This window comes from Centroberyx affinis, unplaced genomic scaffold (assembly GCF_046629955.1).
Source record: "Centroberyx affinis isolate AG114_WGS23_722 - 3 ecotype Tasmania unplaced genomic scaffold, CSIRO-AGI_Caff_v1 ptg001985l_1, whole genome shotgun sequence".
Taxonomy (NCBI): Eukaryota; Metazoa; Chordata; class Actinopteri; order Beryciformes; family Berycidae; genus Centroberyx; species Centroberyx affinis.
Window position 1 is genome coordinate 7,501 of NW_027280331.1, and position 17,587 is coordinate 25,087.

The 17,587-nt window shown below is 39.6% G+C and overlaps 2 protein-coding genes across 2 annotated transcripts; one reads left to right on the top strand and one right to left on the bottom strand.

Moving 5' to 3' along the window:
• The first annotated feature begins 4,452 nt into the window (after positions 1-4,452).
• On the top strand, positions 4,453-9,206 carry stmn4 (stathmin-like 4). The gene is made up of 5 exons (XM_071530842.1): positions 4,453-4,465; positions 4,848-4,943; positions 6,611-6,816; positions 7,643-7,834; positions 9,147-9,206. Exons 1-5 carry the CDS (start codon positions 4,453-4,455, stop codon positions 9,204-9,206), a joined length of 567 nt encoding a protein of 188 aa, XP_071386943.1.
• Positions 9,207-11,278: 2,072 nt separating this feature from the next.
• Positions 11,279-14,623, bottom strand: il17a/f3 (interleukin 17a/f3). The gene is made up of 4 exons (XM_071530841.1): positions 14,571-14,623; positions 13,847-14,052; positions 12,460-12,603; positions 11,279-11,888 (listed from the first exon to the last, which is right to left on the bottom strand). Exons 1-4 carry the CDS (start codon positions 14,577-14,579, stop codon positions 11,759-11,761), a joined length of 489 nt encoding a protein of 162 aa, XP_071386942.1. The 5' UTR covers positions 14,580-14,623; the 3' UTR covers positions 11,279-11,758.
• Positions 14,624-17,587: the final 2,964 nt, after the last annotated feature.

Sequence of the window (17,587 nt, forward strand, 5' to 3'; positions counted from 1 at the left end):
TGTGTGTGTTTTAGTTCAGAAGTTAACAGAAGTTAAGTAAAATTACAACACCAGTCACAACGGGGCATGACAGCAATGCCTTCACTGTCTCTGGTCAGTAAAGTGTGTGTGTGTGTGTGTGTGTGTGTGTGTGTGTGTGCTTGTGTGTGTGTACCTGCATTCATGTCTGTGTGAGTGTGTGCGTGTGTGTTTGTGTGTTTGCAGGTACCTACATGAATACACCTTGCTGCATGTGTGTCTATATGTGTGCACAGGTGTTTGCATGTGTGTGTGTGTGTGTGTTTGTGTGTGTGTGTGTGTGTGTGTGTGTGTGTGTGTGTGTGCGTGTGTGTATTCCACTGGGAACCATGTCACAGCGGTCAGGAGAGAGTGTGTGTGCTGCACACTTTAATGAGACACCTCTCTCCTCTCGGTGCTATAGGTTGTCTCATTAGTATCCTTCTCTCATACTCTGGAGCTCACTATTGACCTACTCTTCATTCAGCCATTTCACATTCTGCAAGCCTGGAAGCTTGTAAAACATACAGATCAGTAGCCTTTAGGATTATAATTATCATTATTATTATTACTTAATTACTTAAGTATTACTTATTACAAACAATATGACAACCACGAATAAAGCCAATGAACAATAAAAAATGGCAGTTAAAAGCAGGGTTACAAGGTTCACATTTTGTTCACATCAGATTTCTCCAGCCTGTCTGGGGATTCAAACTGACAAACTGCCACCATGCAGGAATTATCTCTAAAAGTAGAAAGCTTAAAATAAGCCCATCCTTGTTCTTTATGTTTGGCATAGTTGCTGCTCAAGAAATAAACAGGAAATGCTGTTCATTGTCACTAGGCTACCTACTGAACTGGAATTTGTGCTGGACAACCGCCAATTGGAATTTGAGTTTAACAAAATTTCTCAGAGACAAAGCTGCTCTGGAGGCAGAAATAATCTGATTGGCTGAGTTAAACTTCAATGGGCGAAGCCAAACAACACAGTTTTTCTGGCTAAGAAATGTTAGACTGAATCCCAGTGAAAAGGGAGGTAAGAGAGGAGGAAGCTAGCACTGTGAAGTCTACTGCTCTTGCTACTAACTGAATAAATGCAATCTAGCCATACTAAATTAGCTAGGTTAGCTAGTTAGCCTAGCTGACCTTCCAGGTTCAAACTAGCCATACTAGCCTATAGCTATCTAGGTAAGCTAGTTAGCTAGCTGCTGACCTTCCAAGATCATGAATGCCATGGTCATGATGGATGAATGGGAAAAAAACAAGTCAGTGCCATTTAGATTTTTTATTTATATTTTGACCTTGTTCCTTCTTTGCCATTCAATTTGTCAGTTATAGTTAACTTTCGCTCTGAAAAACTGTGGTTCTTTGGCTCCACCCATTGAAGTTTAACTTAACCAATGAGATTATTTGTGCCTCTGAACATTTGTATGACTAAAACTGCTGGATAACACTCTACATAGATTACATAAAAATGTGTAGACGCATTTTTGCACTGCAGAGCATTTGCCTGTAGGTACAGAAATTTAGGCAGTAGAGTATTCAGTAGTACACAGCATCTAATGTAACTATCCCTTGTGTTATTTTGATGATCTCTGATGTAGAAACCTAGCTTGGATGTTAGATGAAGGGGATGGGAGAGAGTGGGTGTGTCATTTGGGTTGTCTAGCGGGAACCTGCCTTCACAGATGTTTGGTTAAATTAGTCCCACAACACCTTCAGAAGCACTGGCATCCCTCATACTGCTGTGTATTTTCTTTACACGCTGTACAAGCTTTCATTCGCTGTCTAATTTTACTCCACAGCCTCGGTTTCCTCAGCTCTGGGGGGTTGTGGGCTTGTTTCTGCTCGGTTTCCTCATGACAAGAGTGCTTGTAAGTTTCAATGATCCTGGATCCCGGGGTGAGAGCGAATTTACTCAGTTTGGGTCCTGGGCTGAGGAAAGGTCAACAGCCCCTCCTGTGCACTCCTGCAGAGTGAAGTTCTCAATTAGACTACCTACAAGTAATCACTTGCTTTGAATATAATTTGATGTGATTAACACCGATGCCTTGCAAGCATTCAATCAGTTCCCTCAGAGCCTGATTTGATTAACACGCTCAAAGGCATCAACATACAGAGAAACTTTTGTCCATTTTGAAATGGAAATGAAAGGTTTTGTTGGTTATTTTTTTGCTTGCGATGGTACAAGTCTCATTCACTATAATGCGGAATATATAATATATAAGGGAAATTTCCATGGCTGTATCCTCTTTGAATATTGACACACCCCTCGTAAAAATGATATAATTGCATTGACATAATTTGACAATCTTGTCTGTATATCTATCTATCTATCTATCTATCCATCCATCCATCTATCTATCTTTTTTCTCATTGAAAGGTCTTGAATGAAAGTCTACATAGCAAAAGAGCGACAGATTTACAGCATCCTTCAGATGTAGGCTACATAAATTCAGTGTTGACGAAACCATCTGACAGAGTGGAGAGAGAGAGAGAGAGAGAGAGAGAGAGACAGAGAGAGAGAGAGAGGGAGAGAGAGAGAGAGCAGGTGGTAGGAAAGTCTGATGGGAGAGTTGTTGCTTCTCTCTCTCTCTCAAGCAATCAGTCAGTTCCTTTTGAGTTTGATTTCATGTGATTAACACGCTTCACATCGCAGAGACATCTTTGCGCTACTATACATATTGCAGTATTATTAAAAAGTTTGAAGTACATTTTCAGCAGGTGTTGAAACAGTCTGGTGTGGTGGTTGATGCCTCCCTCTCTCTCTCTCTCTCTCTCTCTCTCTCTCCCTCTCTCTCTCATCTAAAGACTTACATCTGCTCTCCCACTTGCGTCACGGCGGTGATTTACTGCAACGCAGCGCAGAAAGGGCTGACAGGACACACACACACACACACACAACACACTCCAACACGTTTGTTTTACTATACTTGTGAGGACCTTTTATTATATCTACATTCATTCCCTACCTAACCTAAACATAATTCTAACCTTAACCCCAATCCCTTTACCCTTATCTTAACGTAAACCTAGTCCTAATTTTGATTTAAAAGGAAAAATCTACCCTAAACACTTTAGGATCGCCAAACAGCTTTTGGCAATGCAATTCCTCGGTCCATTTTGTTGTTTGCTGGTATAATTTATATTGGCCAATATAGACAATGTGACGTCATGTTGAGATATTTCCAGTGCAGATACAATGGAGATTGTTAGCAATAACATCAACGGTAAACATCAGGTTTTCTTGTCAGTCGTCACAATCAAAGAGCAAGGGCTTCTTTCTAGACTCACCATTTTGCACCAACATTCAACAATCAGAGAGAAATCTATCATACAGGAGGCAGAGAGACCTATTTCTCCACCGATAGCTTCAATAGACCAGAATGCAATGCAATGTTGTGTTTTGAATAAAGGGTGCGGCTCTCGTTTTTTCTCAGCTGGCAATGATAGCTAGTGCCAGGTAAAAGCACATTGAATATGTTTGTGATGACTGGAAGAGGAAGAACAATTTATTTCAATATCTGAGAAAATACTTTTCTTATGTATAAGCACACATTCAAATAGCTTGTTTCTCATAAGAAAAATATTTTCTCAAATACTGAAAAAAGTGGTTGTAAATTCTTCCTCTTGCAGTAATCACAAATATATTCATTGCTTTTACTTATTTGCTTTACAAGTTATTGAGGACGGGAAAACAAATAACCACAGAATATCCAATATCCAATATCAAGCTAACTTTACTTTGGTCACATAGCTGAAATTAAACAAATTCACACTCAGGGTTTGTTGAAAGTCATGCTGGGAAACATAGGAAATCTCTAACTGAAGCAGAAGTAGATGAGGCAGGTTGAGGGAAAGTGGGTACACCAAAAAAGCTAATTACAACACTTGATCGCAAAATAACTCCTTAAATGCATTGAACATCACAGATTGACTATAACAAAAAGATCTGAGGGTGGAGTTTTCCTTTAAAGAGGCACTAAGTAATCTAAGACCTTTATCAACCTCTACTGGCGACCAGAATTACAACATTGATGCAGCTTGTCTCCTCCCACACAAGCCTCTGACACTCATACTGGTTCTCGCAAGGGCAGAAGTACAAGAACACACACACACACACACACACACAGAAGCATAAATCTGAGCAGAATGTGAGCATGCGGCGTGGGTTAACATTGTTTACTGGTCTAAACATTCATATATTAACACCAGATTGTCAAGGCACATGCAGTTTTCTTTTCTCCCCTTAATTCTCTCTTTAGCCAATGATTCTCATTTGTACAACAGATTCCCTTTGTCCCTTTCATATGACCTACAAAGTTGCTTCGCTTCATTCAACACCCTTCCTCTTCCCCTCTCTCTCTCTCTCTCTCTCTCTCTCTGTCTCTCTCTCCGACAGAGTGAGAAGGATCATTATCATCCCTGGAGAATTAGACGCACACTGACAAGATGACCCTGGCAGGTAAATGCAGCGACAGCAGGACAGACTTGTATACTTCATAGCTTCCCTTCCCTTTACTGCAGATTAAATACTATAAATGATTCCATAGGGGGAATGTTGGTTACAGTAATGCACTCTTAACTCTGCAGTATTGTTTACCAAAATGCTATACACATTGTTCTCATTATGGGAAATTATGTACAAATTAATTATCGTAACCACTGCTCTTGTCATTATTATCATTATCATAATAACTCATTGTCACTAAAAAGGAGAATAACATCTGCAAGTTCATCATTCAATATGAATCTGAGTCACCGCAATGTCAAGCATAACAACACAAGCACGCGCGCGTGTGTGTGTGTGTGTGTGTGTGTGTGTGTGTGTGTGTGCGTGTCCTCAGCCTACAAAGAGAAGGTGAAGGAGCTCCCCCTGGTGTCTCTGTTCTGCTCCTGCCTGAACCCGCAGACTGCAGACAAACCGACATACAAGGCAGAAGGTAAAAAAAAACAAAAAACACAAACTATCTCATTCTCGGCTGTTGTTTGAAAAAAAGTTAAAATTTATTTTTACTTAAAAGTTTACATGGTTGTTTAGGTGCAGATAGACTTTCATGACGCAGTGACCATGAAAACCATTCAAAAATCTGGTGTATAATTATATAATAAATAAAAAAAACGCATGCAAATAAATCAACAAATAAAGGTGTTTTTGATAATTCCTGAAAATGCTTTGGAGGAACAACAACAACAAAAAAGATCCTAACTTATCTTGACTTAATATCAAATATTTTTTTATTGTACCTTCATGTTTTTGGAAATTATATATTGAGGGAATTGATTTTGAGAGTGAATACTACTGCTGACAGCAAAACACAATATTACACATAACATAATAGCAAGTTAAATATTAAAAAAAAGTCAGTGTCAGCGCATATAATGGACCTTTAATTTTCAATTGCTGTTCATTTATCCAACAATTTAACACAGCATTTTACAGATGTGGCCATTGTGCAAACCTTGCGTTTTTTAAATGATTGCTGCACTTCTGCTGCTGTGTTGCTCCGCTCCCAAGAGGAAAATGAAAAATTGGAAAATGCAGCACAGATGGACCCTGGGGGGCTTTTATAAGGGCTTCACTTTTTGTTGTGTCCTATTTATTTCTCCCGCCTCAAGAGGACACAGACAACAATTTACAATATTGGTACTTAACTGACACTCAGACTAAACAGGACCTCCTATATAGTGCAGAAGAGACAGAGGAAGGCATACAGTTAGACAGGAGATCACACAGAAACAGCTTGAATGGTGATTCAGTTCATATATATTCATATATTGGGTGAGCAGTGGCAGCAGGCTCTCTGTTTCCCCTGTTTATCATTTGCAGTGGAAAGTAGAAAGATAAGCAAAGGTGCAATAGAATACTAAGAATTAAAGGAAAAATCCTAGAAAACTTCAACACTTTAAAAAAAAAACAGCTAATTGGTGATATACCTTTTCTTTGTTTGGTGGTTTATTTTTCATATTACCACAATTAACTAGACAAAATAGACGATGTGACGTCATGTTGACATATTTCTAGCACAGCTACAATGGAGTTTAATAGCAGAACTAAAACATCAACAGTAAAACCCTCAGAATCAAAGAGCAAGGCTTTCTTAGACTCACCATTTTGCACAGATGTTCAACAATCATACAGGGACAAATTCATCATACAATAGATCATAAAACAATCTAAAAGACATGTAGCGTTTTGAGTAAGGGGCATGACTCTCGCTTTTTCTCAACTGGAAAAGCTCTTGCTCTCTTGCTCTTATTATGCTATTGCTATTGCTATCGCTATCACTATCACTATCACTCTCTCCACCTACGCATATAACCTAGAGATGAATGCAACAAGTTCTCGTTCCCATACGCTTTGGGTTGTTGAAAGTCATTCTGGGAAATGTAGGAAATCAGTAACTGAAGTAGAAGTAGACCAGGCAGGTTGAGGGAAAGTGGGTTCACCAGAAAAGTAAATTACAACACTTCATCACAAAATATCTCCTGGAATGCATATGAACATCACAGATTGATGATATATAACATTGTAAGAGCAAGGGTGGATTTGTTTTATTTAATAAAAACTCATAATAAATAATCTAAACTTGGACATGATCCAATGCAGATGCGGTGGACCTGGGCTGGTGCGTCATCAAAGACGTGGAGGTGATCGAGCTGAACAAGCGAGCATCGGGCCAGGCCTTCGAGGTCATCCTCAAGCCCCCGTCGTTCGACGGCGTGCCGGAGCTCAACACCGCCATGCCGCAGCGCCGCGACCCCTCACTGGAGGAGATCCAGAAGAAACTGGAGGCTGCCGAGGAGAGGAGAAAGGTGAGGAGGGAGAGGGATGGCAGGGGGGAGAGGTGGGAGAGAGGGTGGGAGTGGATGAGGAGGGAGGGAGAAAGGGAGGAAAGCAGGGAGAGCAGGAGGGAGGGAGGGAAGATGAGAGCAGGGACATGAAGCTAGAGGGAAGGTCAATCATGCAAAAACACTCACAATGGCTCATATTCATCAAGCAGAGAGGATGGTGGAGAGGGAGGGAGGGAAGGAAGGAGAGGAGAGGAGAAAGGGAAGGGAAGACAAATTATAGCTGACCCAGTGGTTAGAGAATGTGTCCTGTAAATGTGATGATACACAGGCAAGTTTTTAGGGCAAATATTTTCTCACTGAAAGCAGTGTTCAAATCAGTTTGAAAGCTAGCCAAGCTTGATCGGAGATAAAGCTTTGCTGGCAAGGTTTCAATATCAACCAACCAGAGACAAGGAAATTGGTCATAGTAAACACAACTAGGAAATAATAGCTGTGATTCTTCTTATACAACCTTTAATCTTGCTAGTTAGTTGTTAGATGCCAGAGCCATACATAAGCCGATAATACATATTACAACCTTGATAAAATTATTAAATTATTACATTTTCAGTAAAAAAGAGGAGGCCAACATGACAGTGATGGCAGCAGGATGTTATGTCATCCATTTTCACTCCTCCAACTGTCAAATCTGTCAGTTACCATTGCCTTCTTTGCCCATTGTTCATACTCATTGCTCATTGCTGGGAAATTTTGCCCCAAATTTGCCCAGGTTTTTTATCGATGAGAGGTTTGTGACTAAGTGCAACAATAATCATCTTTGACTCTAATCCTCTCTATCGCCCTCTAGGGCCAGGAGGCCGAGCTGCTGAAGCACCTGGCGGGGAAGAGGGAGCATGAGCGCGAGGTGATCCAGAAAGCCTTCGAGGAGAACAACAACTTCATCAAGAACGCCAAGGAGAAGCTGGAGCAGAAGATGGAGGCCAACAAGGAGAACAGGGAGGCGCTGCTGGCCGCCATGCTGGAGAGGCTGCAAGAGAAGGTAACCTTACCTACCATTTGGTTCATTTGATTATCTCTATCTATTCTAGAGAGTGTTTTTCGGATGTTTTTCTAGACTCTAGACTCATGTTTTCAAGCTTAAAGGAAAGATCCACCCTAAAACACTTAAACACTGTTAAAGAAACGCAGTGTGATGCACCTGGGTCCATTTTGTTGTTTGATGGTGTATTTTTCTTATTTCCATGGATAACTGGCTACATTTAGACAATGTGATGTCATATTGAGAATTTAATAAGGGAAACATTTTCAGTTATCTAAAACATCAGCATTAAACGTCAGGTTTTGGTCTCAATCCCTCAGAATCAAAGAGCAAGGGCTTCTTTCTAGACTCACCATTTTGCACCGACATTCAACAATCATAAAGGGAGAAATCCATCACAGAAGAGGCAGAGAAACCAATTTCTCCACCGACAGCAGGCTCAATAGACCAGAATGCAATGCAGCCACAAGACACACAGCGTTTTGAGTGAAGGCCACGCAGCTCGCTCTCTCGGTCTTACTGTCGCTGTCGTCATCGCTCTCTCCACCTACACATACAGTAGAGCCCACAGCTGAATACAGTAAGTCCAGGCACATTCTCTGGGGGTTGCTGAAAGGCATTCTGGGAAATATAGCAAACAACAGTAGACAAGACAGGTTTAGGGAAAGTGGATACACCAAAAAGGTAACAATTCATCGAAAAATAACTCCTGGAATGCATTGAACATCAGAAATTGATGATATCTGAAGGAAGAGTATCTGAGTGTGGAATTTTCCTTTAAAGTTGAATTGACATTATAAAAACTAAACTAAATATAAACTTGTTGTATATGTTATTTCAAATACAATTAATAACTATATGCAGCTGCAAATTTGTGGAAACCTTGCAAGCAATTGGCAACATTTTGGAGTCAAATCACTTCTAATTATATGACTGATATGATATGAATGATAAGAGTCTGGACTATTTATAGTATGCTTTACAATTCTTACATGTTTCTGTGATCAGGTGTCACAATTTTTAATCCACGCTGTTTAATTCCGACTAAAAAACTTCAGTATCATAAACTTGGCTCGGATTTCCGTTTTAACATTGTTCAGAAGCTTGATCTGTAATCATGAATATTATATAAGTTGGAATAGAGTTTTTAGATCTCCTGTTTCTGGATCATTCCCCTGTTCAAATCTTTATGAATAGTCTCTGAGTTGTTGCTTTGTTCTGCTCAGGTCTCTGGGTGCTGCCTCATTAATGCTAATATATTCATGAATGCAAATGATACTGATGTTGCCGTGTCTCTGTGTTTGTCTGGCAGGACAAACACGCGGAAGAAGTGAGGAAGAACAAGGAAATGAAGGAGGAAGCCTGCCGGTAGACGAGTGGAGTGAGGGAGCGGAGGGGGAAGAGAGACAGAGCAAGACTGGGGTTTTTTTTTTGAGTCGTGAAAGAAAAAAAAAATGGAAATGAAAACAGTGCAGGAAAAAAAAAGAACTCAAAAGCAACTCAAAACGAGGGGAAAAGGCGGGTTTTCATATTTGATGTATGCTGTGATGATTCTGAACAAGCTGTACAAACTTTAAGCAACTCTTGATGTTGAAAATTCAAAAACAAAAATCTTTTTCTCTTTTTTCTAAGGAGGGGAGGGGGGGAAGGGGTTTATTGGCAACAAAACAAAATGTTTCATTTAAGATTTTTAAAAGAGGGGAGCCTGTGTTTGTTTGGAGGGCAGTGAAAGCTGCATCAAAGCAGGAGGAGGTAAAAAATGTTAAATTATGGCTCCCTCGTTTCTGTAATTCTGGTTCAGTCAGCAACAAATGCTAATATACGGTACATTAGTAGTGTCACACAAAACACTACTGATATGAGAAAGTGAGGGAGACTGAGCATTGGTTTTCTCTCTATTTCTCTCTATCTATTCTAGGCCTGTTGGCAACGGAGCAGCTTTCATGAATGTGGTTGTTTTGTTTCTGTCCAATTAAACTGTAATTATGGAAAAGGGGGGAACCGTAATCTAAATTGTTACCCAGAACGATGGTTGTTTGTGTGGAGTGATGAAGATTCGAAAGTAGGTATGATGTGCATGAGGAACTGGACACAGATCTAGTTAGAAGCCCTATTCTGTCATAACCAATAAGAGTCATAACCAGAAGTCTCAGGCCTCTTCAGCCTCTGATTCACAGGGTACTTTCCAGTCAACACACACACACACACACAAGCACACACACACATACACACACACGCGCGCGCATACGCCGTCTCCGAATCCAAATTAAAAATTGATTACCCAAGTTCCACTGCTCTCACGCTAATTCTTTGCTGCGCCGTTTTTCAGATCATACGATCTATCTAGGGATGCCAAACACTGCGAGTGTTAAAAATCTCAGTAAATCTCAGTAAATGGTTCATGAATGTCAAATGAAGAATCGGGCTGTTGATTTTGTTTTTTTGTTTTTTCACAGTGCGCTGCCGTGAAGTAAGAGAAAAACACACCGTAAGCTTGAAAAAAACTAGGAGCTCTGCTGTATTCTGCCATTTACAGAAACTCTGTGAACTTTTAGATCATAACTGTAGTGTAGAACTAGATCAATAACAATAACATTTGAGTCTCTTAGATGTAGAGCACTGACTGCACTCTTATTTCATTAAGCACAACTCAAAAGCACATTTGCATACATGAAGTACAGTGAATATATATATGTAGACGACAACAACAGATCAGACGGAGGCAAAATGTTAAATTACATGGATTCAAATGTTAGACAAAGGTTTTGAAGGAAAGTGCTTGGGTTTTCTGACTAGCCAGTGGCTGCACTTTGCTTTGGCATGTGTCACTGTACTCTGATTGTCTAATTTGTGATTGTCAAGGGAATTTGAATGAACCAAACCCGCAAAATGAGTAAACAGAGAGCTGAAATTCGCTTGAGTTTTTGAGTCATACTGACTTGATTGTGATGTCCAAAATGTTTGCACTGTAATCGGGGGAGTAGTAACCTGGGGTTTGTACTTGCTGTAACTGTGTGTTGCTGTATATCTTAAAGGCTGGATTGATTGTATCTATTTGGCATGGTCAGTAAAAACAGCTTGATTTAACTCACTACTTTGCTCTGGCTCTTGTTATTTCTCACCTTGTAGCCATATACACTTAACTTACACTAGAACACATACAAACACACACACACGCACACACACACACATCCTCACAACACACAAAACTGGTTAGATTTTGCCTGATATAAACATATATCCATTGGTATTTTTCTGTTTTATTATGTTTTATTTGCTTAGCCAAGTACATCCATGACACATCAGCTTTTCACACTCTAATGTATTAACATAACTTCACAAACTGACTTTGATTCAAAGTTAAGCACATATGGATATACAGTGTGCACTTATGCAGTAACTAAATGAGCTGGAATAAGATATTTCATAATAATCAACATCACATATAAATTCCCCAGCCAAACATATTTAAAACAAATAAATTATACAATGCACAAGGTTGAACCATTAAATAATTTGCATTCTATTTTTTATAAGTCTGATTAGTCAATCTAAATATTTTTTCATTGCCTGATTAGACATTAAAGTTGAAATAAAAATATGAATAATGCATTTCAAAGTGCTACAATACAATAAACAAGGGCAGGAATAATAAAATATGGGATTAAATATGTAAGCAAAATAAGATCCAAATTAAAACCTGCCAAATATATATTACTATACCACATATATCTTTCCACCAATCCAAGAAAACACAAACATCCACCTCAACTGTCCTAAGAGAATAACGAACTGACCTGAATTGTATTACAATACAAAGCATCCGACAACTGTTTATACCGCCGCTTGTCCCTTCACTCATTCAGCACTGGCGCACTGCAGCAAATTCAAAACTCAAACTGAATTCAAAACTCTTTCCCCGCATCACTCCTGTGGCACAACGCTGGGCCTCACACAGGTGCAGCCCACTGGGATGGTCTCCGTCCCCAGTCTGAAGGCATACTTCCTCCCCTTCCCCCCTCCCTTCTTGTTATTCCTCCGATCTTTTTGGACTCTGTGGGATGGGACGGGAAAATCAGTCAAGGCTGCAGACACTCAGATGATGCTCAGTGTGTTTATCTGGTTTAAAAAAAGACTATAGAATTACATTTTGGTGATTTGCACTGGACTTGAAAGGGGGTGAACTGAACTGAACTGAACTAAACATCATTCAGATTAATTAAATTCGGTGCCATTCCATTCAGTTAACTACAATGAAACCAACCACTGATTTTTTTTAATATGCTAACGCATTTATACTGTTTGCCCCTACATACATTCACAGAAAGAAAACTGCCACTGCTGGATGTGAAATAAATATATTTCTCCTAAATTTTAGGTGTTTAGCATTGAGCATCAGAGCAAATGATCTGCCAGGGACACATGTATGATTCTGGTATCTATGTTCTCATTATTTAACAGGTAAGCTGCCCAATGTTAGATCTCACAAAAACTTGGTGTATTCCTTTAAACAATTTTACCGCTACAACTTGCATTGGAAACAAAACTAGGAGCAAAACAAAATCAGAGCCATTACTTGCTTCTATAGGAGAAACTCTGGAGTGATTTATTATTTTATATCTGACCTGTGGAGGACCAGGACTTGGTAGTAGATAGGTTTGGCCTCCAGGCTCAGGTCCTCTCCCCCTCCCTGCAGGCTCAGACAGCCGGAGGTCAGACAGTGAGCATGGGAGATCCGCCTGGGGAGCCGAGACTCCTCACAGGAGTCTCTGGAGAGAGAGAGAGAGAGAGAGAGAGAGAGAGAGAGAGAGAGAGAGAGAGAGAGAGAGAGAGAGAGAGAGAGAGAGAGAGAGGTTGGGAGAAAGGGAGGGGAACAGAGAAAGAGTGAAAGAAAAGTGTCAGACTAGTCCATGTGCTGCATCATTGTATAGATTCTCTAAAATGTATCAAGCATGGCTCCAGAACATTTCCATTACAGTTGTATTAATAAGAACCTTATTAATTAACCTATCAAGGGCCATTTTGGATTTTAGCATCAGTCTACAGGAGCATCAGGTCATTACTACATACTGGTGGGTCCTCACATGATGGGAGCAGTAATACGTTTGTGAGTTTGTGTCCCTGGATGAGAGCCTACATTTCCTGTTGGGATACCAGGCTGAAAAAGTTGAAGACTCTCCGATAAAAGAATTACGGAAAGCACACGATTCAGTGCTGATGTGACAGTATCTGTGTAATAATCAGCTGGCTTGTAGTAAGAGAGTGAACCAGATCTACAGACCTATAAGACATGCATTATCTTGCCAGTCAATTAAAAGCTTCAGGATAAATAAATTCCATGAGTTAAAATAGACTTTCAAGACCTACGGAAGAGGATTAGGGCCACATGTGAAAAATGTATTTGAGTTTGAAGTCAGAATTCTGAGAATAATGTCAGAATTCTGAGATTAAAGTCAGAATTCTGAGTTTAATGTCAGAATTCTGAGATTAAAGTCAGAATTCTGAGACTTAAAGTCAGAATTCTGAGAAAAAAAAAAAGTCAGAATTCTGACTTTATTCAGAATTCTGACTTTATTCAGAATTTAGAATTCTGACTTTAAACTCAGAACTCAAATAAATTTTTCATGTGGCCCTAATCCTCTTCCGTACAAGACTGATGTCAAAATCAGAAAATAATCAGTTTCAACTTCAATAAATTCAATCATTACCATACAACTTCAGAAAACAGAATTTATATTCAGTCGTCTGGTGGAACAAATCTCATCACTTTCAATCTAAGTCATTTACACACAAAAACACAAGATATCAGGTCAAGACTTTAGAAACCTTTTCAAGTCATCAAAGTACAAGTCAAGTCAAGTCTCAAGTCTTCTCTTCATGCATCAAGTCAAGTCTCAAGCAATTAAAATGGGTGACTTGAGTCTGACTTCAGTCATGTCAAGTCATGCGACTCACCGATTAACGAACCATAAAGAACAATAAAGGTTGTCATATCACACAGCAATGCCTCACCTGTAAGTCCAGGGTGAGAGAGACGTGTTGGCAACAGTTGAGGCAGACATGCCGGTGATGTGAGGCTGCAGTTTGGTATCCAGGATCAGTCTCACTGTCCTGTCCCTCTCTCCGGTTCTCTGCCCCAACTTCACCGAAACCACCTGTCCCGTCCTGGATCCACGCAACAGCGTCACCAGGCCCAGCAGCAACAAAGATCTGGATGCCTATACTCAAGAAACCAGACAGGGCATTACTTTCTTACTGCGATTTTAAGACATAAAGAAACCAGCAAGAACTCTCACACTGATAATAAAGGAAGAAATACAAAAGAGGCTATAACTGATGCAAAAAATAGAACTTGAGGATAGGCTTTGTTTTTGTGTACTTTTTTGTTTTATTGCACTTTTTGGTAATTTTTGTGCTTTAGCAAATAAATGTTAGTCCTTTTTTTGCATCAGTTGGCCTCTTTTGGGTTTCTTCCTAATTTATCAGCGTGCAAGATCTTGTTGGTTTCTCTTCATTCATGACTTTTGAACCCACACAGTTGAGAAAAAAAAAAACCCTGAATTACAAGACTTGTCCTTGAACCGCAGACATTTCCCACTTGCTCCCCAATTTTAAGACACATGAGAATTTGAGCTGTATCAAGTCAAATGTAGCATCGCATGCCAACTCACATCATATACTCACGTCCTATGAAAACATCAGAAAGTTAAACAAAAGCAAAAGCGACCCAACTCACCAACAGCATGGTTCTGCAGTCTCGTCCGCACCCAAGACTTTACTGTGGAGCCCTCCTGCAGTTTGATTCTGTCTTCGTTGTAGCTGGGTTTATATGCAGGCGGACTGTGTTGGTGTGCGTTGGCAGGGCCTGTGGTGCATTTCCGCTGTGCCTGCCACTGATTTTAAAACAAGATAACATTTTTGATCCTATCTCTGTGGTTACGTTTCTTTCTTTTTCTTTCCCTCTATCTCACCATCAATCTTTTTCTCTCTATCACCTATCTATGTAAGCTTTTTTCTTTCTATCTTGCTTTTTGTCATCATCATATAGTAACATGCAACTCTAACATATAAAGGGTGTAAAGAGTAGAAAAGCCCTAGCAGAGCAAAACAAATCCATATATCTATTTTACTGTAACCGCATACTCAAGACCCAGGACTATGGATTTAAGGTAAAATAGGATCTTTAATCTGTAATCTTTAATTTTGCATCAAGTCCATAGTCCTGGGTCAGTCACATAGATATGTGTATTTTTTGCTCTACTGGTGCTCTTTTTGCAGTTATCAGCGCCTCTTGACTTACGTGCTGTGCACAAGACTTTTCTTCTCCTAGAAAAAAGCCCTCTTAGACACTAATAAATTGACAATATAATGATCTAGTTTTTTATGGACTTATGAACTTTTGTTACTTCCTCTTGAGTGTTTATACTCTCCTGAAGTGCTTTCATTTCACCTGACCCCATTTTGACTTATTGTAAAACATGCAGCCTGATGAAAAGCAGTGATTCCCCTGTTTGGAGTATTTGCATCATTGCAAAAACTGTATTCACACCTCCATACACTTGTTGACCTGTTACATCCTGTCATAAGGTGGGGAAATGTATCTTGGACCTGGCAGACAGAAGCAACACTTGATGCTTTTGTGATTTAAAAAAAAAGTAAAGTCCTTAAGTTCATAGGTGCTCATTGGAAACAGGAACCAGATCTGTGGAAAACAACTGAGATATTCGCACTAAGACTGAAAACCTCCAGTGAGAAGAAAGTAAACTCTTGAGCTGTGTCCACAAAGTCCAAAGCACTCTACATCCAATAAGGAGGGAAGAGTCTTAAAGCGTTCATTCTCATTCTTAGTGATAGCATCTCAGTTGTTTTCCATATCTTGGACCTGTGTGATGTGCTAGTGAAAACACTAAAACTGCTTATTTCCATGACAATGAAGAATGTAAGATGTTACTGAGCTGAAAGGAAGGGTGGACATGGAAATGAAAGTTTGTTTTCTTTCAATGTCCAAACCAAAACAGAGGGGATTTTGTCTCCTCAAACCTGACTAAAGCACAGATTATTACTTGTGATATACTTTCTAAATTTTGGTCCAGATCTCTGAATTAGGCCAATAATAGTGTTGGTGCTGACATTATATTGATATTCCGATAGTGTACAGTAGAATAAAATACCTGGGTTGTGTTTGATTCCTTTTCAATTCCTTTTCAGCCCAGAAAGTGAATTAACCTTAAAACTGAAAACATTGACAAATTCTTCTCACTTCTCACTCATCCATCCATCCATCCACCCATCCATCCATCCAAACAATAGAAAATAAATGCTCTACCATTAACAATTTAACCATGGTTTCTATTTACACTGCCTGCACTAGAAGTGATTTGACCCCAGTCCTGCAGAATGCATTACTTAACTTTACATTCAAACTATCCACCCACTCTGAACAATGTAGGTCAGAGAAACGCTGACAGGGTTCTGGTTATAAATCAGCACCAATACTCATCAGACACACACACACAGACACAAACACACACACACACACGCGCGCGCGCGCGCACACAACATGATATAATCTTCCCTCGTCATGCAAGATATGAGTAAGATCAGAAAGGAGCCGTCTAAGTGGCGCACAGCCATAGTGGGACAACTGTGTTGTGTGAATTGTGAAGTGGAGTGAAGTGCACTTCAAAGTTAGATGTTCATACACTTTGACACCATTACCACACATCAGTTGTACTTTTGGTTTTCAAACAGCGATTACAACATGTTTGAATATTGAGTAACACTTTACAATGGTGTTATTCCAGTGTAACCTATAGAGAAGTGTAAGTACACAATAATACTGTGTAGATACTTGATGAAAATACATTAATGTACTTACAGTGTAACACACCATTCAAATGGCTTCATTAAAACGGTGCTGTTACACTGTTGTAAGCACAATATGTATTCGGGAGATTTTCATCAATATTACTGTAAATAGTAATATTACAATACTTTTAAATCCAGTGTAACCAAATATTATGTGTCACATATCCTACAACTATGAGAATAGATTCAGAAAAATGATTGATGATGAATACTCAAAATAGCTGATCATGTAGATTGGAGATTGAGATTACAATGAAGCAGCCTTAGATTCAAGCCACAGTCAAACACACTGCAGAACTAAATGCTGCTTCAGTTGTACACACTCATCTTTTGGTGTTCATTTCCTTATTGCTCCACAAGCTATACCATCTATACAGCAGTTTATCGCTGGTTTGAGGCTGGTAACAATCACAAAAAAAACAATGACTTCGGCCTAAAGTCCGGTGCTTCAGACTACTGATCAGGGTAATTTGAAAGGCGATGCCGTTTTATCCAAAGTAGTTCCATACATTTTAAGCATGAGCAGCTCCAGTGGCAAGCAAATCCTTAAACCTTGCAGTCTTAGTGCGATCCTCTACCCATCCAGACATACATTACAGTTCTTACACAGGCATGGATTACTTTAAATTTAAGGAAATCCCTCGACAGACCCACCAAACCAACAGACCTTGGCTCTCAGTAAACGTTACAGTCTGCTATGTAAGAGTCAGCAGCATCATATAAAAACCTTATTCCCAGAGGCAGAGCTGACTTGATACTGAGTGACAAAGACAAAGTGGCAATGGCAAGTAATCTGAGAAGAAGAGACGGAAGAGAAAGAGAGAGAGAGAGTCAATCAATGTCTGACATCCCCATGCCAAAGATTTATTCCCGAGTGATGTGGTG